Below are 16,054 nucleotides of genomic sequence, written 5' to 3'. Positions count from 1 at the left end.
CCTGTTATTTTAAATGGTGGGATTGACAAGGAAAACGCGTGCAAGTATGCATTTCATTTATTAATAATTGTGGGCGAAAATACAAGTATTTAACTCCTAAATTGTATACGTTGTAAATAATCAGAGTTACTCTAAGATGTGATGTTGTACATTGTTTATTTGTATTGAGAAAAGCCTACAAAATATAACAATACTTATACAATCATTTCCAAACTTCAAAGTTAGACTTCATATAATTCAACATTAACAAACAAAATGGAAGAATCTGATAAATTTACTTTTGGTTAGAAAAATACATGTATCAATAATACCTCTATTTCTACAAAATACATTAATCAATAAATACATTAGTCACCCTTTAATTCATCACAGACTACAATAATTTAATTTTGCTGTGGTACAGTTGAAAGTTCAAAGGATAAATTGCTAGAACTAAACCTGAATCATGTTAAAAAAGAGAAACAGAACTATGAAAGAACAAAATGCAAAGCACTGTCTTTCAAATAATGTCGTTTTGGCAACGTCGTTAAATCGAACCAAATCCAAAATTAAATAGAATACTATAGCGCTCTTTTTATTCCTCGATTTAAAAACCGTTCTGCTTCGCGATTGTAAAATTTGTCATTGAATCTCAATATTATTGTACCATTTCTCAGTTTCACTATAATACCGAATATAAAAATAAAATTAGCTTTTCAAGCTACTCACTAAATTTATCTTACTCCTAAACAAGAAAGATGATTCTATAGGTTGATGTTTCCTAAATTTAAGACTCCACAATGTATTAACAAAACAAAATCAAAAACAGTGTACTACTGCAAGCACAAATCATAGATTTAGCAAAAGAATCTAAATTCGTGTTATATCGGCAACAGGTTAATTTTATGTAGACTTGATTGCACAGATGCACTAAAATATGGTGCTAGGGGAGGTAGCGGCAAATAAATATTAACCCCGAAAACAGCCTTACTGGTTACAATAGTAACCATCACAAAATCAGTTTAGGCGTGATTGTAATAATGTTGTGAAATATATAGAGAAGATGCGCAGGATTAAACTGCTCGGCATTTGATTAAAATTAGCGTCGAAAATAACTTACAAACAACACTTAATAAAATACATAATAAATACCACAATAAAACATTTAGATGCATAAAATGCATTAACAACCGAAAAATACTACTCATTTTGTGATCTAATCACGAGAGGAATGTTTAACAATAACCTAACAACTAACTAGAAGATTAACTAACGTGCAATTAAAATATTCTGAACAAGAACAAGCGTCAAGCAGGAGGGTAGTGCAATCACATAAGTAAATGAGGCGTTCATAATAACTTTCAAATTAACTGCAATATCCTTACTTCTATCTTTAAGAAAATTATGTCAAAAGACTAATATTATGTTAATAAATTATGAGAATTATCAGTTCTGTTCAACATAATACTGATTTTTCTTTTATCATAATGTGCAACTACTGATCAAATGGCAAGCTCCCAAAAAAATGTCAATTGTGGATTTTTATTTTACTTCAAACATGAAGAGGTTATCATCAGATTTTGAATTCAGGCCTTCAATGAAGCTAGCTAATCTAGTAAAACTGTGATGAGCGTACAATTATAAAGAAAAGAAGAAAATAAACTCTGATGAAAAATCTCTTCGAAAGCCACCAATGATATTGCATTTAAATTATAATGCCCTGCATTGCTAATTAAGTACTGTATCGATTCTCGCCAAAATTTATAAACGCTTTATTCTCGCCTGGCCCTTTTGGGTCGGATACCACCGTCAGACTCACTTCGACCTTTTTTACCCACTTGTACTTGAGATTGCGCTGTTAAATGTAGAGATATCGCGTGAGTATTCAGTTTTTCTGCCAGCAGAAGATCTTTTAGTTCCTTCATTTTTTGACTGTGAAGGATGATTGTCGGTCGTTTATTTTCTTTCACCTCTTCTTTTTTTTCTATTTCTGGGATCGCTTCCTCCTTTTTCTCTTCCACTTCTTGCTTAGAAGTGCTGGGCTTGCCGTTTTCTTTTTCCAATGGCACAGCTTCGTCACCTCCTAATTATTATTAACATTATTTATAACATTACTGTTTTGAAGCAAGCAAAACAACTGCCAAGTTATATTTAGATGTTTTGCGTATTGCTCTGTTCCGAGTCGCTTATTTGAGATTGTATCTATTTAAAACATATATAACCATGTTAAAATAAAAAAAATTTAAAGCAAACTCCAAACTTCGATCTAAACAAGTTTACAAAATGACATTGAGAATGTAAAGTAAAAAAGCGGTAATAAGTAAACTGTATGTATTTCTTCATTTTAAATCAATGTTAGCTTGCTATATTTAAAATAGCAATCAATGGGGCGTGCACAATCCGTTCACAACAATTTATTATTTGGAAATTCGATGCACAAAAAGAATTTTAAATTTAATTCTTTAATTAAAAAAAAAAAAAAAACTAAAATTAACTTTATGACACAATGATGACAAAACAAAAGAATTACAGTATGCGAGTAGACGAAATAATGAACTGATTTATTTTGCTGCAAATTATAGTTCTATAGTTGTCACGGTTTCGCTTTTGTTTCTGAAAGTGCTGCACCGATACTTTAAGAATTAACTAAGAATTTCAATCTACGGTGCAAATTATTTTCGTGAGTAGTAGGGTACACTTCTTTTGTTAAATATTAATTCTTTTAAGCGCAATAATTACAACAATTAGTAACATTTAAATGAAAACTTAAAACTATTTACTATTCTTAAAAATGAAAAAAAAAATACAAAAGTCACTGTTCCTCGAATGAATTTTCTGTTTAAAAAACAGGATATCTTATAGGGGCTTTTATTCTGAGTTACTTTATTACATTTCTTCATATTTTAAAAGTAAAAATTCGAAATTCTTAAAGATAAATTGAGGTTTAGTTAAGATTTAACAAGATTTTAGATATGCCAATTTGTTGATGCTAAATTAGGAATATTGTGGGATTAAACTGACTGATAACTGTGTAGATACCATTTGAGTTTCAAATAAGCTTAACTGATGACTTTACTGCTTACAACCGCGCACAAAAAAGGTACTATATAATTTTCCCGTTTAAGAGATATCAAAAGTACACTACGAACCATAGTCGAATGTCAACATATATGGTAAATTAATTTCACTTACCTACAAAAGGCGATCCATCCCCTTGTAGCAAATAATCAGGGTTGAGAATTTTCTCCGAGCAAGCGGCGGTCAACGCTTCAATACTCGGATGAAAATTCGACGTAGACTGATCATCTTTGAGAGTTTTCGAACCCAGCGAAGTCAAAATGTCGGTTTCGTTGGTTCCGTTTTCTTTTTCGTAGTTGTTGTTGTTATTGTAGTAACCTCCGTTTGCTCGTTTATTGGTGTCATCTTCTGGTTTGCCACAAACTATGTCGACTTGGGCTCGGACTTCTGCGTCGAATTTTGATATCGTATTTACTAGCGGTTTTGCCCATCCTATATGTAGGACAGGAGTGGCACTTCCTTCTTCCCATTGGCAAATTCCGTCGTAAAAACGGAGTAAATTCGCAAAACATTCAGGCTTTTTTAGTATGGTATTTGCACTGAAACCTGAGCTTTCAACTTTCATTATATGAGGTATTAGTTCGTTCGCTATCTCTAAGAATTCCTTATAAATTTCTTCGTCGTCCCGAGAATAATTATACCTTAAAAAAACGGGGACTGTCAATAATGCACATAAAAAATAAATTGTTTTTAATTAATCCACTTGTTTTTTTTTTTCGCACACACTGTATATACCTACCACACAGAGAAACATTTCAATAGTTCACAAAAGTTATTTCTTTGTATTCACTGAGATGTAGGACAGGAAGTTTTAAAAACTGAAATATACATGATGCTATCTATTGTTTCCAGACTTTTATTTTCTGGAGTCAATAGAACGGTTTCTCAAAGGTTACACTTTTTTCAAATAATTAAACGTTATTAATCGGAAAAATTAGTTCAAAGTTATTTTGACACACTTCCTTCGCTCCCGACTACAACATATCTAAGTTTTTCGAAAAATTATAAAATCTGATTTTACCAATTTTCCTTTTATATAAGAACTACTGTCAGTTAAAATAAAATAAATGTGTGTAGCAAGGTAAAAAAGCATTCTACGCGTATGTTTCAAATGAGTTTTTTTATTAAAAAATTCTATGATGACGTCATCACTGGGGGACAAATTTTGATTAAAAATTTATTATGTTTGCACTGATCTTAAATCGTTTGTAAAACATCAGGGCATTCGATTTTGCAGTTTCAAAGTTAAATTAGGAAACGAAAAAATATGATTTTGTAATTTATTTTTTTTTATATTAATATATCTATAGGGTGTAAAATTAGTCTAAAGTTATTTCGACGGAACTTCCCTCGTTCCCTAAGTACAATAAAACATATCTACCTTTTTCGAAAAATCATAAAATTTGATTGTGCAAATTATATGTATATATATTTATTTATGAGAAGAATGTTAAAGTAAATGAAAAAAGCGCGCTATGCGTATGTTTCAAATAAGTTTTTACTTTACAAAATTTTGTAATGACGTCATCAACATTTTGGCTAGGACATCAATTTGGTTGGGTAAGGCGGAATACTAATAATAATAGTACTGTATTTCCAAATTTTCACGAAAATTTCAACAAAAGAAAATTGATCGCATCATTCACTGTTTTTTTTTTGCGCTACCTTGAATAAACAATTCTAAAAACTGTAAATCACAAGTATACTCATCACATGTTGAATAGGATTTATTCGCCAAAATTTTGAGGACGTCATCAGTTTTTTGGATGGGATAAATATATTTTCATAAAAAATTTACCATGCTTGCGACAACTTTAATACGTCTGGAAGATTACAAAGCATTAGATTTTGAAGATTCAAATTGTAAAAAGTTGTTATAGAATTTCAATTTTTCTCCAAAAATCTGGATGTCTCTTGTAAAAACACGGATCCATAAACTACACTTGTAAGACTGTGTTATTTTTACAATTTAAAACCCATTTACTATGTACAATTTTGAGGTGACGTCATCACATTGTTGGTTAATTGGATAAAGTTTAGTTAGCGTTTTACCATCTACATGATATTCATAATATGTACAAGAATTTGACAACAATCGGTCCGGTAGTTTCGGAGATTATCTGTCTTACAAAAATCGACACTGACGGATGGACATAGAGTCAAACAAACAGACGAAAACGGGGGACCTATTTTTTCATACTCAAAGAGTCATGACACATCGAGAACATATAAAGTAGCCGGTTACCCGATGGACTCGATTACAATACTTCTTTAGCTTACGCTAATCATCACATATAAAATTTGACAACAAATACAAACTGACACAGACAGATCAGACGACAGAAAACGACCGAAGTACGGAAATGAGACACCTATTTTTTTCATTCTCGGGTTTTCATGACCATGAAACGTCAATAAAACATGAAAGTAGCCGTGCACCGGATGGACCTTATTACAGTAGTTCCGTAATTTACACTGGGGAAGTAAAAATTGAAAATCACTATTCTTAATCATATACAAAAATGTATCCCCAACTTTTTGATACTTTCAGCACTTCATTGTGAACAAAAGTAGAGATGTACCGACTATAGTCAGCCGACTGTTCGGCTTTGCTAAAACCGGTTTATAAATGCAACAGACAGTGTGTTTTTTTTCTATTTCTCTGACTACCTTAAAATTTGTTTTATTTTAATAAAAGGAATAACTAAAGTTCCTTTGTTTTCCAAAAAATGTGTTAAATTTGTTTGGATAATTTTAACATTTAATTTTTTGTAGTAACTCAGTACAAAAATAAAGAATAACACAATTTAGAGTCAGTTTATACAATACTTTAACCAATTCTAACCGCTTTTTTTGGAAAATTTTTGGAAATTTTGAATTCACTTTGCGTGTTTATTGGACCAGATATCGTGACGGCGATTTCAGAATCGTAACTAGCGGAAGATTATCTACAATTTGACACCAATTTTCGGTCGATTAAACCAATTTTAACGGGTTTTAGCAAAGCCGAACAGTCGGCCGACTATAGTCGGTACATCTCTAAACAAAAGTAGTCTAATAAATTTCCAGAAAAATATAAAGAACGAATTTGAAATCAAAAACGTTATTACCAGTTGGTAATATTAAATAATTTATATTTTATGTACTTTTTTCTTTTGGGCAAAATTTCAAAAATTGGGTTATGATTTGACATGTTTGACAAAAATTTTGTTTGCATGGCTAAAGTGGCAAAGTGTTTCCGTCAACAATGTTCCTACGCAATTACTTAGTGGTTATAAAACCAATTATTAAAAAAAGAATCAAGTTTCACAAAATAATGGTAATTGTATCAACTATAATATTTAGTCAAAAATGAGGTTATTATTTGTAATTAAAGTTAACTTGAAGCAAATAACCACATAAATGAGAAGTGCGAAGGGCACATTTATTTTCATATTATTTACTGGACAGAAAGCATACAATTTGAAAAATTGATTTTAACGTTAACACGTCATATTTATGGTGTAATGGCAATTATATTCATAGACTGCACGCAACAATACTCTAGAAAAAGGAATTATAATCCCAACTTTGTCTACAGCTATTAAAAAGTCAAATTGTAGATTATACACCTGTCACAAAACTTAGTAAAGAAGTATAAATATTTGTTCCTACAAAATATTTTGAACTTTAAGCATTCTGAAGCCTTGCAATATATTTTTATATACTGCTTTTATTACCCTCTAGAAGCAATTTACAGTTATTTTCAGCATGTAAAATGATAAAAATACTATAAAAATAAGTCATAGGAAGCAGATAAGATAAAATTAGTATGTCAAATTTTAATCATAAAATTCTAAATATAAATACTTACAATCTAATAACATCACTGGCGTTCGCCCAGCTCTCAAAAGCTTCTTTGTACATTTTGTTACGGTAAAAGTAACCTCCCTGATAAGTATAAGGATATACATGTTGATTATTATAATAGGTACGTGCAGACGATATGGCCTCTTCGAATAACACATTACATGGCGTCCTAAAACAAAATAAACTTAGCAATTACTCAAACCCACGACTCTGTAACGTTCTCACCTTCCTTCTTTAGGAGCAATCTCTTCCAAATCTCCAAGATTGCCAATGGCCATGGGATACTTCTTCAAGTGCCCCAGATCATACAAAAGCCACAGTAACTCCTGTTGTAGTAAAGCCACTTCGAAAGCGTCATGAGTGGCATTTAAGGAAGGATTTATCGCCGAAACCAGAGCAGCCACCTCCATGTGCCTCGTACATATTACTGGCCTATTGTTTACGTATAACCAAGATCTAGCCGAAACTCCCTTTCCGATCTCTTGGCCCCTCTTGTCCTCGTTGCCTTTACCGTGCCACGTCACTTCTGCCGTCTCCGTGCCTCTCTCTCCAAAGACGACCCATGCGTGGTCCTCGGACAGTGCCAAATGCACGTCTGTGTAGCCGAGCGTCTGACAGCCGGCGACCACGGCAAAAGCGACTCCGAAGCAGTCCAGCTTGCTGCCCGTTAGGTAACTGTACAAGCTTTGCAAATGGGCCCTGTCTTTGTAATAGCTGCGGGTTAAGGAGTTCCAAACGACGTCTGAGACCTTCTTGACGAGCTCTCTCGTGGCGTAAGATTTGAAACCCTTGTTGGGCTCGACGGCACTTTTCATTATGGTGTGGAACTTACTGTAGAGGGTCTCGATGGTGTGAAACTCCAGGACTGGTAGACTTGTGGGTTCCACTGGTTCGCATACCTGCAAGCCCGCGTTCGACCGGCATGTCAACGAGTTCTCGACAGCACCTGCGACTATTGACAGTAAAGCTAAATCCGGTTCGCAAGCATCTTCTAATTGATTCTTGAAAAGTTGGATAACTGATGATATATTCTTTATTGGAAATAATGCTTTGTCTATTTCCCGAATACCCGCCATGTCGATGCTTTACATTTTCTGTCACTTGTCAAATTAAAAAGCCAAGCGGCTGTTACCAACATAAAAACAATTAATTATTGCGCAATATTGTTTATTTGCTCTAGTGACGAATACCAACACCACCTAGAAACAAGGCCTGTGCGCAGAAACAAGATGGCGGAAATAGAAGGTTTGTTTACGTTTGGAAAATTCGACGTCGAAGCCGCATAAAATGTTACTGCAAGAAATAGAAAAGTATTTATTTAGATTATACGCTTCAAATGACATAAAATTACCGGATAATTGGAGTTGCAGCAAATAGTTCGGCAAAATCTGATGTTGTTAATGTCTTTTACCTCTCTTCAAAGAGGTTAGTTGTGTCTTTATATTTACATTATTTTTGTTTTTGCAGTAATTGTTTAGCAAAATGTTGGTCGTGCAACTGATTATAATCTTTTTTATAGCAAATGTATCGTGTTTTTGACAGTTGTGCCCCAAAAAAAAGTCAGTATCTGACATGTTTTCAAATGTCACATTTCGAACAAATTGTTTTTGATTTATTTCAGACAAAAAAAGTTCTTCGTTCGCTAAAAGTTTTTCCACGGTTTTGTAGGTGTATGCACAAATCGTCACAACATCTTCTGTGGGATAACATAAACCACCTCTATCGCTGACATCAATTAAGCTGTAGTCTAGGTTTTCAAAAGGTAGTCTATTATTATTGGTAATTAAAAATTCCTCACAGTAACCACAAGTAAATTTCTTTTTAGCGACGTAAGAAGCATAGCCCGCAATAAATGTTAGAATGGGCCAAGTAGAATCTGGAATTTCATCTAAGTCGCTGTTGTTCACAAGAGCTTCAAAGAAAAAAGCAGAACTATCATAGCCTTTAATATCGTTATCGTCAGCACTGGTACTAGAGTTGAGTACATCTTGTGCAGAGATTTGCAGGTGAACGTTCTCTGATTTAATTAACAAAGGTGCAAGACTTTGCATCCTAATTTTCTTCTCATTTTCCAGCACTTGCCGAAGACTAATTTGATAGTGGCTTCCTGAATATTGTCTGTATTTTCCAAACCGCTCCTCCAACTTATCAGTTTGAATTTTTCCACAAAGGAAGAAATTAAAATCTAGATGATGTAGACAATATTCTGAAAGTTTGATCAGTCCAGACACAGATTGAGATATGGCATGATGGGTTTCTTTTGTTAATTTGCCATCTTCAAACGTTTTCCAGTGATCCAGCCACAATGTAAATTTATTTAAGAACTCATAAATTTGGGTTGAGTTTTTTGTCAATGGTTCTTGGAAGATGTTTCTAGATCTTTTGCCCTTTAATAAAGTTTTTGTGTTGACAATATCCCACCATTGACAAAAAATTTGTAGATAAATGGCAGTGTCTTCAAAACTTATCAAATTTTTTCTAGGCCCAAACTGTCTGAGAGCTGTTACGATCGATTGGTTGAACACCTGAAGAACAAGTTTTACATTTTGTCTCTCCATCGTAGTGGGAAAAAGTGCCTTCAAGGACAGTGTATAACCATACTTGAGCAGATTATCTTTTTCTACCAGATGTAAAGTTCTTACTGCCTCAAACCGTGCTTCCCTTTTTATGGAAAAGTCATCAAAATCGGGATATACCATTATTTGGCCATTTTTTTGGTTCAGCCAATTGTTCCGGATGTTTTTCAAAATGTGCACTGTGTCAATAATGAAAAAAAGTGGTCGGTCATTATCTGCAGGGTGTTTATAGCTCTCACAAATTTGTGGTGGATTTGAAAAGAAACTCATTGCCTTCCTGTTTATGGCGTTGTTATCAGTGACCACAGTTACTACTTTAAAGCCCATGTTTTCTAATTCTAATATAATTTTTTGTAGAAAACCATGCAAAACTTCGGCCGTCAATCTACACGCTGGTAAAATATGTGCAACATCTTTATAACTTGATCGTATTGCACTTAACATGAAAACGTGAGCAGTAGTAGCACAATCTGCGCTGTTGTAAGACTTCCCCACAACAGTACCACCTTTGTAGTCCATATATGGTTTGATATGGATTTCATCCAATAATATTGCAACAATTTTGTCATTTTCATTTAGGAATTGCTGTTTCATTTTTATATAATGAAGAAAGTGGGCATTGTGCTGTTCTAATTGTGGATCTCCAGAAAATTTTGAACAAACTCTTCTTATTGTTGTTGAAGATGGAAGTATTAAATTTCCTGAATTTTGTATAAACTTATAACAATGTGGCGAAATTGAGTGTATTAAACTAGAAAATAAAACAGTTTCCCATGAATATCTGTGTCGGTTTTTTGAAGTTTTCAATAAATTCACTTGATCAGTTATGAATTTTATTGTATTGTGTGTCTCTGGTGGCAATTCAGACAACAAACTATTTAATGTTTTATTAACTAAGTTCAGTTTTTCATCAACACCCTTATCTATTGGGTCAGTCAATGATTTTGCAATTTCCTTTAGTCCATTTTCTAACTGAACTGCATTGGTCAAAGGCGAGAAAAAATTTAAAATGCTGCTTTCAACACTACCATGTAATAATATTAATTTCAATTCGTTTGAAATTTTCAAGCCACACTTTAACTCGGAAGAATTAGCATCTTCCAAAATGAAAAACAGAAAAATTGCTTCGGGCTTAAATGAGGCGGTCCAATCTGATAGGGGATGTTTTGTCAAAAAATTAGTCACATCAGCAATATTGGAAAAGGTTCTCTCCTTCCAATATATTTCTTCAGAGGCAATGCTGGTTGCGATTGCTGACTGTAGCATTTCGCATTCCAGCCTCTGTCGTTTTCTCTCTGGAGAAATTCTTTTTGGAGGAATTTTTTGAAAGGATGATCTTGAAGGGAGGGAAATAGGTGTTACATCTAGAAATAAGGAAATATTGAGGAATAGATGAACGTTTGAGATTAGGTTGGTTCTAAGAGCAGAAAATGGATTTTGGAAAATTTTGGTTATGGAAAGTTTTATCGAAAACTCACCTTTTCTTAAACGAGGGCGATCTAAGGGTACTGCCATTAACTGGCCGGTTTCCTCACTATAAACTTCTTCACTTCTTTTTACATCCCCTTCTTGAAAATGAAGTTCACATACCTAATAATAATAAATATTCCATTTGATCATTTGTAAGTTTATATTAACGCTTCTCTTGTACCGTACCCTATAATTTTTAATATTTTTATTCAGCAAATCCTTACGGCCTAATCGGTGTAGCCATTCGTTTTTCCGACTTTCCTCTTTTGGAAAGGAAAACAACGTTTTCTGGTCTTTACACTGATTGACACAACACTTAAAAGGCATTGTTCACTTAAAATTACAACGAGTAACAAATCAAATACACAAAAACACAAAACGAAAAACAATTATTCACAAAAGAAAACAAATACAATAAAAATATACCACAATTTCAAATTCAAAAATCTTGCTTTTGCGCAGCTGCAGCTTGACGGCGATGGGTTGACGCTGTCTAGAAACCTACTATTGACGCCATCTTGACAGATCAATTCTTTAGTGGCAAGGCCTTGTTTCTAGGTGGCGTTGCGAATACCGGGTTTTTGAACTGGCGAAATTAACCGAAAATGGAACGGATGTTCACGACGATTTTGATTTTGAAACAAGGACGTTGTATTAATATTAAATAAAAAATAATGTCCTTGTTTCAGGATCATTGTTGCGGCGTGATTTTTAGTCATTGTCATTAACATTAATCTATTGCTTTTTTGATATAAAAAAATTGACATAAGGTTTTTAGACAGAACTTCCCTCTCCACTGAAATATAGTAGGTAAAACATAGGTATCTATCCTTTTCGAAACATAAAATTTAATTTTGCAAATTTTATTTATTTTTTTATGATAAAGTAAAAATAAAGAAGCACGCTATGCTTAGTTCCAAGTGAGGTTTTTGATTTTATGACAACTTCAATCGAGTCATAAACCCATTTGAAGACGTAGAATTTAAAGAAACGAGATCTGCAAGAGACGTAAAGTGCTTAGATGAATCAAAGAAGGGAAACAGCAGTTCAACAGCCTTTACAGATGAAGAATATCTAAAAATCGACTCTAAAACTTTTTCGAAACATAATAAAATTTAATTTTGCAATTTTATTTATTTTTTATGATAACCTGCTATAAGATATGTCTGTAGTGTTAAAGTAAAGATAAAGAAGCGTACTATGCGAAGTTTCAAGTGAATTTTTTCACCACAAATTTTTATTATTAAATTTATATTAAGACCCACCACTGACCCGGAAATGACCGGCATTCAGGCAAGACTTCTATCATTACGGGTACTAAGACCAAGTAATGATATGCATTGATTAGATTAACAGAACAACTTTCGAGATTCTAGAATTACAGCATACAAATTAGTCTGCTATTATTCTCTAATCTCACCCCATCCCCAAGAGTCCAGCGTAACTACCGACCATTTATCCGCGCATCACATGAAAAGTGACCTACACTACTCTGACCTACTGGTGCTAATCTAATCTGACTGACATGATCAGACTGTTCAAGAAACTTACGAACAATATGACATGTTCCTAACAAAACAGCTTTTTGAATTTTGACAATTATTGAATCATTCAAATGCAAAGACTTTAAATTCTCAACTAAGCTATTTGGAACTACACCTACATTAGAGATAACTAGGGGTAGAATTGAAATTTTTTTAAGATTCAACATGGATTTCATTTCTATTGATAATTGTAGATATTTTGAAATCTTGGTGTCGTATGTTTGAATAATGTTGTTTGTGTTAGGAATAGCAATGTCAATGAGAATGGCTTCGTTCGTGTGTTTTTTGATAAGTATGATGTCTGGTCTGTTAGCTGTAATGTTTAAGTCTGTAAGTATTGTGCGATCCCAGTATAATTTGTATTTGTTATTTTCAAGGAATGGAGACGGAATGTAAGTGTAATAGGGTGTCGTATCTTCGATTAAGTTTGTGGCGTTGCTGTGATGTTAATGTAGGCAACACAACGCACACGTACTACTTCCTCTCGCCTACGAGTAGGCAACTCAATATGCTCACCGAACACCACTCGTGATTGGTTAGCCTGGCGCCGACGCAGAGACCAACTGGGGACACAAGGAGGCGCGAGTACGGCAAGTACTCTCTTCTGCCGCCGACATCGAAACGAAGAAGATGGGTACCGTCTCCTGTTCCACGTGTAAGATATCCGTTTGTAAATAAACTATAGAGAAACCCTACCTGGTGTTAGTCATTTCCACATTGGTGACCCCGGAAAGAAAATAGGAAGAGCTAGCACCATGGAAGAAATGCAAAAGAAACTGCAGGAACAACAAGAAATAATTTGCCAGTTCCAGACACAACTGGCTACCATCTCCAACAAACAAGCCCTGGATGAGGTAAGAAGTGGTTCAAATCTGAAGCTACCGACATTCTGGCAGCGAGACCCGGTGCTTTGGTTTGCACAAGTCGAAGCCCAATTTAATTGCGCGAGAATCAGGTCCGACCAGACCAAGTACTGGACCGTGGTAACCGCCTTAGACTGCGCGACGCTCCAGCCGGTTGCCGATTTGGTCGCCAACCCCCCAACAGAAGAGACAAAGTACGAAAGCATAAAATCCAGATTGATCGCCGCCTATGCAGACACCCCCGAAAAACGACTACGGAAGCTCGTGTACGAAATAGAGTTAGAGGACAAGCAGCCGTCACAACTACTAAGAGAAATGGAAGCCCTAGCGGGTAAGGGGATCAGCGGTGACGTCCTCAAGACTCTGTGGTTGCAGCGTTTACCCCCACAACTACAGATGATCCTCGCCGCAAATGATAAAGAAACGCTGGACAAAATGGCGACCATAGCGGACAAATTGACCGAAATCCACCATACCAGCGCCATCACAGCAAATATTGGTGCCCTAAATCGGGGTACCTCCGCGCACGCCTCTCAAACCGTTACATCGGCGCAAGAAGATGGAATGGCTGCCGCCATTACGGCACTGCAGAAGCAGTTCGTAACTTTATCGACCACAGTAAACCAACTCGCAGACGACAGAAGGCGCCATGGGCAAGGCGAAAACTGGAATCGCGCCAAATTTAGGTCAAGGTCGAATCCGCAGGACGATAATATCTGCTATTATCACAATCGGTTCGGAGCAAACGCCAGAAGATGCGCCAAACCCTGTGACTACAAAAGGCCGTTAAACTAGAGGCGCCGTCGACGATTGAGGTGGTCCACGACGCAGCGCAAACACAACGCCTCTTCATCACCGACCCAAAATCAGGTACCCGATATTTAATCGACACGGGGGCAGAAGTTTCCGTGTTACCCAAGAGATTGTTCTCAGGCAGACAACATCTCAGCCCAGCTGAGACAACGCTCTTCGCGGCCAACGACAGCGCGATCAGAACATACGGCCAAAAGCTAATGTTCCTTGATCTCAAGCTGAAACGTCCGTTCAAGTGGGTATTTATAGTGGCAGACGTAGGCAAACCCATCATCGGAGCAGACTTCCTGAGGCATCACAACCTCCTACCTGATCTCCGCAACCGACGCCTCGTAGACGCAGCCACCCTCTTATCAACTCGCGGAACCCTGGCTATATGCAAGTCGCCTCAGATCACGACAGTGGCCAAGACGACGCCATATCACGCACTGCTAGCGGATTTCGCAGAAATTACACGCCCACCGCCACCTGGAACGAAGCACAGGGGCAACGTGTTCCACCACATCATCACCAGAGGTCCCCCGGTCGCAGAAGCTCCTCGCAGGCTTGCACCCGAGAAGTTGAGAGTGGCGAAAGCCGAATTCCAATATATGATGGAACAGGGCTGGTGCCGACCATCCAAGAGCCCTTGGGCTAGTCCGCTTCACCTTGTCCCAAAGAAACTCCCTGGTGAATGGCGTCCATGTGGCGACTATAGGCGCCTAAACAACGTGACAGTGCCTGACAGCTACCCCATCCCTCATATACAGGACTTCACCTACAGACTCGAAGGTAAAAGTGTGTTCTCCACCATAGACCTAGTGCGCGCATACCATCAAATTCCCGTGGCTGAAGAAGACGTTCCTAAAACAGCCGTGTGCACTCCGTTCGGGCTCTTCGAGTTTACAGTTATGACGTTCGGACTACGTAATGCCGCACAGACTTTCCAAAGACACCTGAACTCTCTAATAAGTGACCTTGATTTCTGCTACGTGTATATAGACGACATCTTAGTGTTCTCCCGAGATGAAGCAGAGCACGTCGAACATCTAAAAATGTTATTTTCTAGGTTACGGGAGCATCACATAGTGATTAACCCGACCAAGTGCGTGTTTGGTGAAGCCGAAGTGAAATATTTAGGACATACGATTTCCGGGAGTGGAACCAAACCACTTGAGACGTCGGTCAGTGCAATCCGCGAATTCCCCAAACCAAAGACAGTTCAAGATCTGCGACGGTTCCTTGGCATGATCAACTTCTACCGACGTTTCATTCCCCACGCAGCCCAGACCCAAACACCACTTCACCAATATCTGAACAACGCGCGGAAGAATGACAAAACAATAGTCGAGTGGACAGAAGAAGCTGAAGCCGCTTTTGAAACGTGCAAGACAGAGTTAGCCAACGCCGCGCTTCTGGCACATCCCGCCGAAAATCTGCCGCTCAGAATTATCACCGATGCTTCTGATTACGCAATCGGGGGCGTACTAGAGCAGCACTCCAATGGGACCTGGCAACCTTTAGGTTTCTTCTCCAGAAAACTTAGCAAGGAGCAGCGCAACTACAGCGCATACGATCGTGAGCTGCTTGCAGTTTACGAAACCATAAAATTCTTCAGGCACATGGTGGAAGGCAGAGACTTTTGCATACTCACCGACCACAAACCCCTCATCTACGCGTTTCAGCAGAAAGCAGGCAAAGCATCCCCAAGACAAGTCAGGCAGCTAGATTTCATCGGCCAGTTTTCCACCAACATTATCCACATTTCAGGAGAACAAAACACAGTTGCAGACACACTTTCAAGGGTCAATGAAATCACAACTCCTACGTTCATTGACACCGACGACTTAGCCAAGGAACAAGAAAAAGACGCCGAACTAAAAGCACTTTTAAACTCTGATAC

At 36.7% G+C, this 16,054-nt stretch overlaps 1 protein-coding gene and 1 long non-coding RNA gene across 7 annotated transcripts; one reads left to right on the top strand and one right to left on the bottom strand.

Moving 5' to 3' along the window:
• Nucleotides 1–41: 41 nt before the first annotated feature.
• LOC135130830 (menin) lies at nt 42–8,031 on the bottom strand. Its single transcript, XM_064058260.1, has 4 exons — nt 7,132–8,031; nt 6,911–7,075; nt 3,172–3,698; nt 42–2,062 (listed from the first exon to the last, which is right to left on the bottom strand). Exons 1-4 carry the CDS (start codon nt 7,980–7,982, stop codon nt 1,752–1,754), a joined length of 1,854 nt encoding a protein of 617 aa, XP_063914330.1. The 5' UTR covers nt 7,983–8,031; the 3' UTR covers nt 42–1,751.
• A 62-nt stretch (nt 8,032–8,093) lies between these two features.
• Nucleotides 8,094–10,260, top strand: LOC135130853 (uncharacterized). Of its 6 annotated transcripts, none has more exons than XR_010280849.1 (7): nt 8,102–8,331; nt 8,575–8,668; nt 8,732–8,912; nt 8,982–9,213; nt 9,389–9,789; nt 9,840–10,006; nt 10,062–10,260. It is a non-coding gene; the product is annotated as an uncharacterized LOC135130853 (long non-coding RNA). The 6 variants fall into 6 exon arrangements; XR_010280845.1 differs by adding an exon at nt 8,426–8,465 and having other exon boundaries at nt 8,528–8,668; nt 9,840–10,260; XR_010280847.1 differs by having other exon boundaries at nt 8,094–8,151; nt 9,840–10,260.
• Nucleotides 10,261–16,054: the final 5,794 nt, after the last annotated feature.

The sequence above is a fragment of the Zophobas morio genome, unplaced genomic scaffold (assembly GCF_036711695.1).
Source record: "Zophobas morio isolate AGI-343-1 ecotype UQ-CSIRO unplaced genomic scaffold, CSIRO_AGI_Zmor_V1 ptg000002l, whole genome shotgun sequence".
Classification (NCBI taxonomy): Eukaryota; Metazoa; Arthropoda; class Insecta; order Coleoptera; family Tenebrionidae; genus Zophobas; species Zophobas morio.
This window is presented reverse-complemented; position numbering and strand designations above follow the sequence as displayed.

What these genes read in the sequence shown, in the direction of transcription:
- LOC135130830 (XM_064058260.1), bottom strand. Translation starts at nt 7,982, where the DNA reads ATGGCGGGTATTCGGGAAATAGACAAAGCATTATTTCCAATAAAGAAT. An exon ending in ATTGCTCCTAAAGAAGGAAG is followed by an intron (nt 7,076 to 7,131) that starts GTGAGAACGTTA and finishes ATTTTGTTTTAG; the next exon opens with GACGCCATGTAATGTGTTAT. An exon ending in GGATGGATCGCCTTTTGTAG is followed by an intron (nt 2,063 to 3,171) that starts GTAAGTGAAATT and finishes AATAATAATTAG; the next exon opens with GAGGTGACGAAGCTGTGCCA.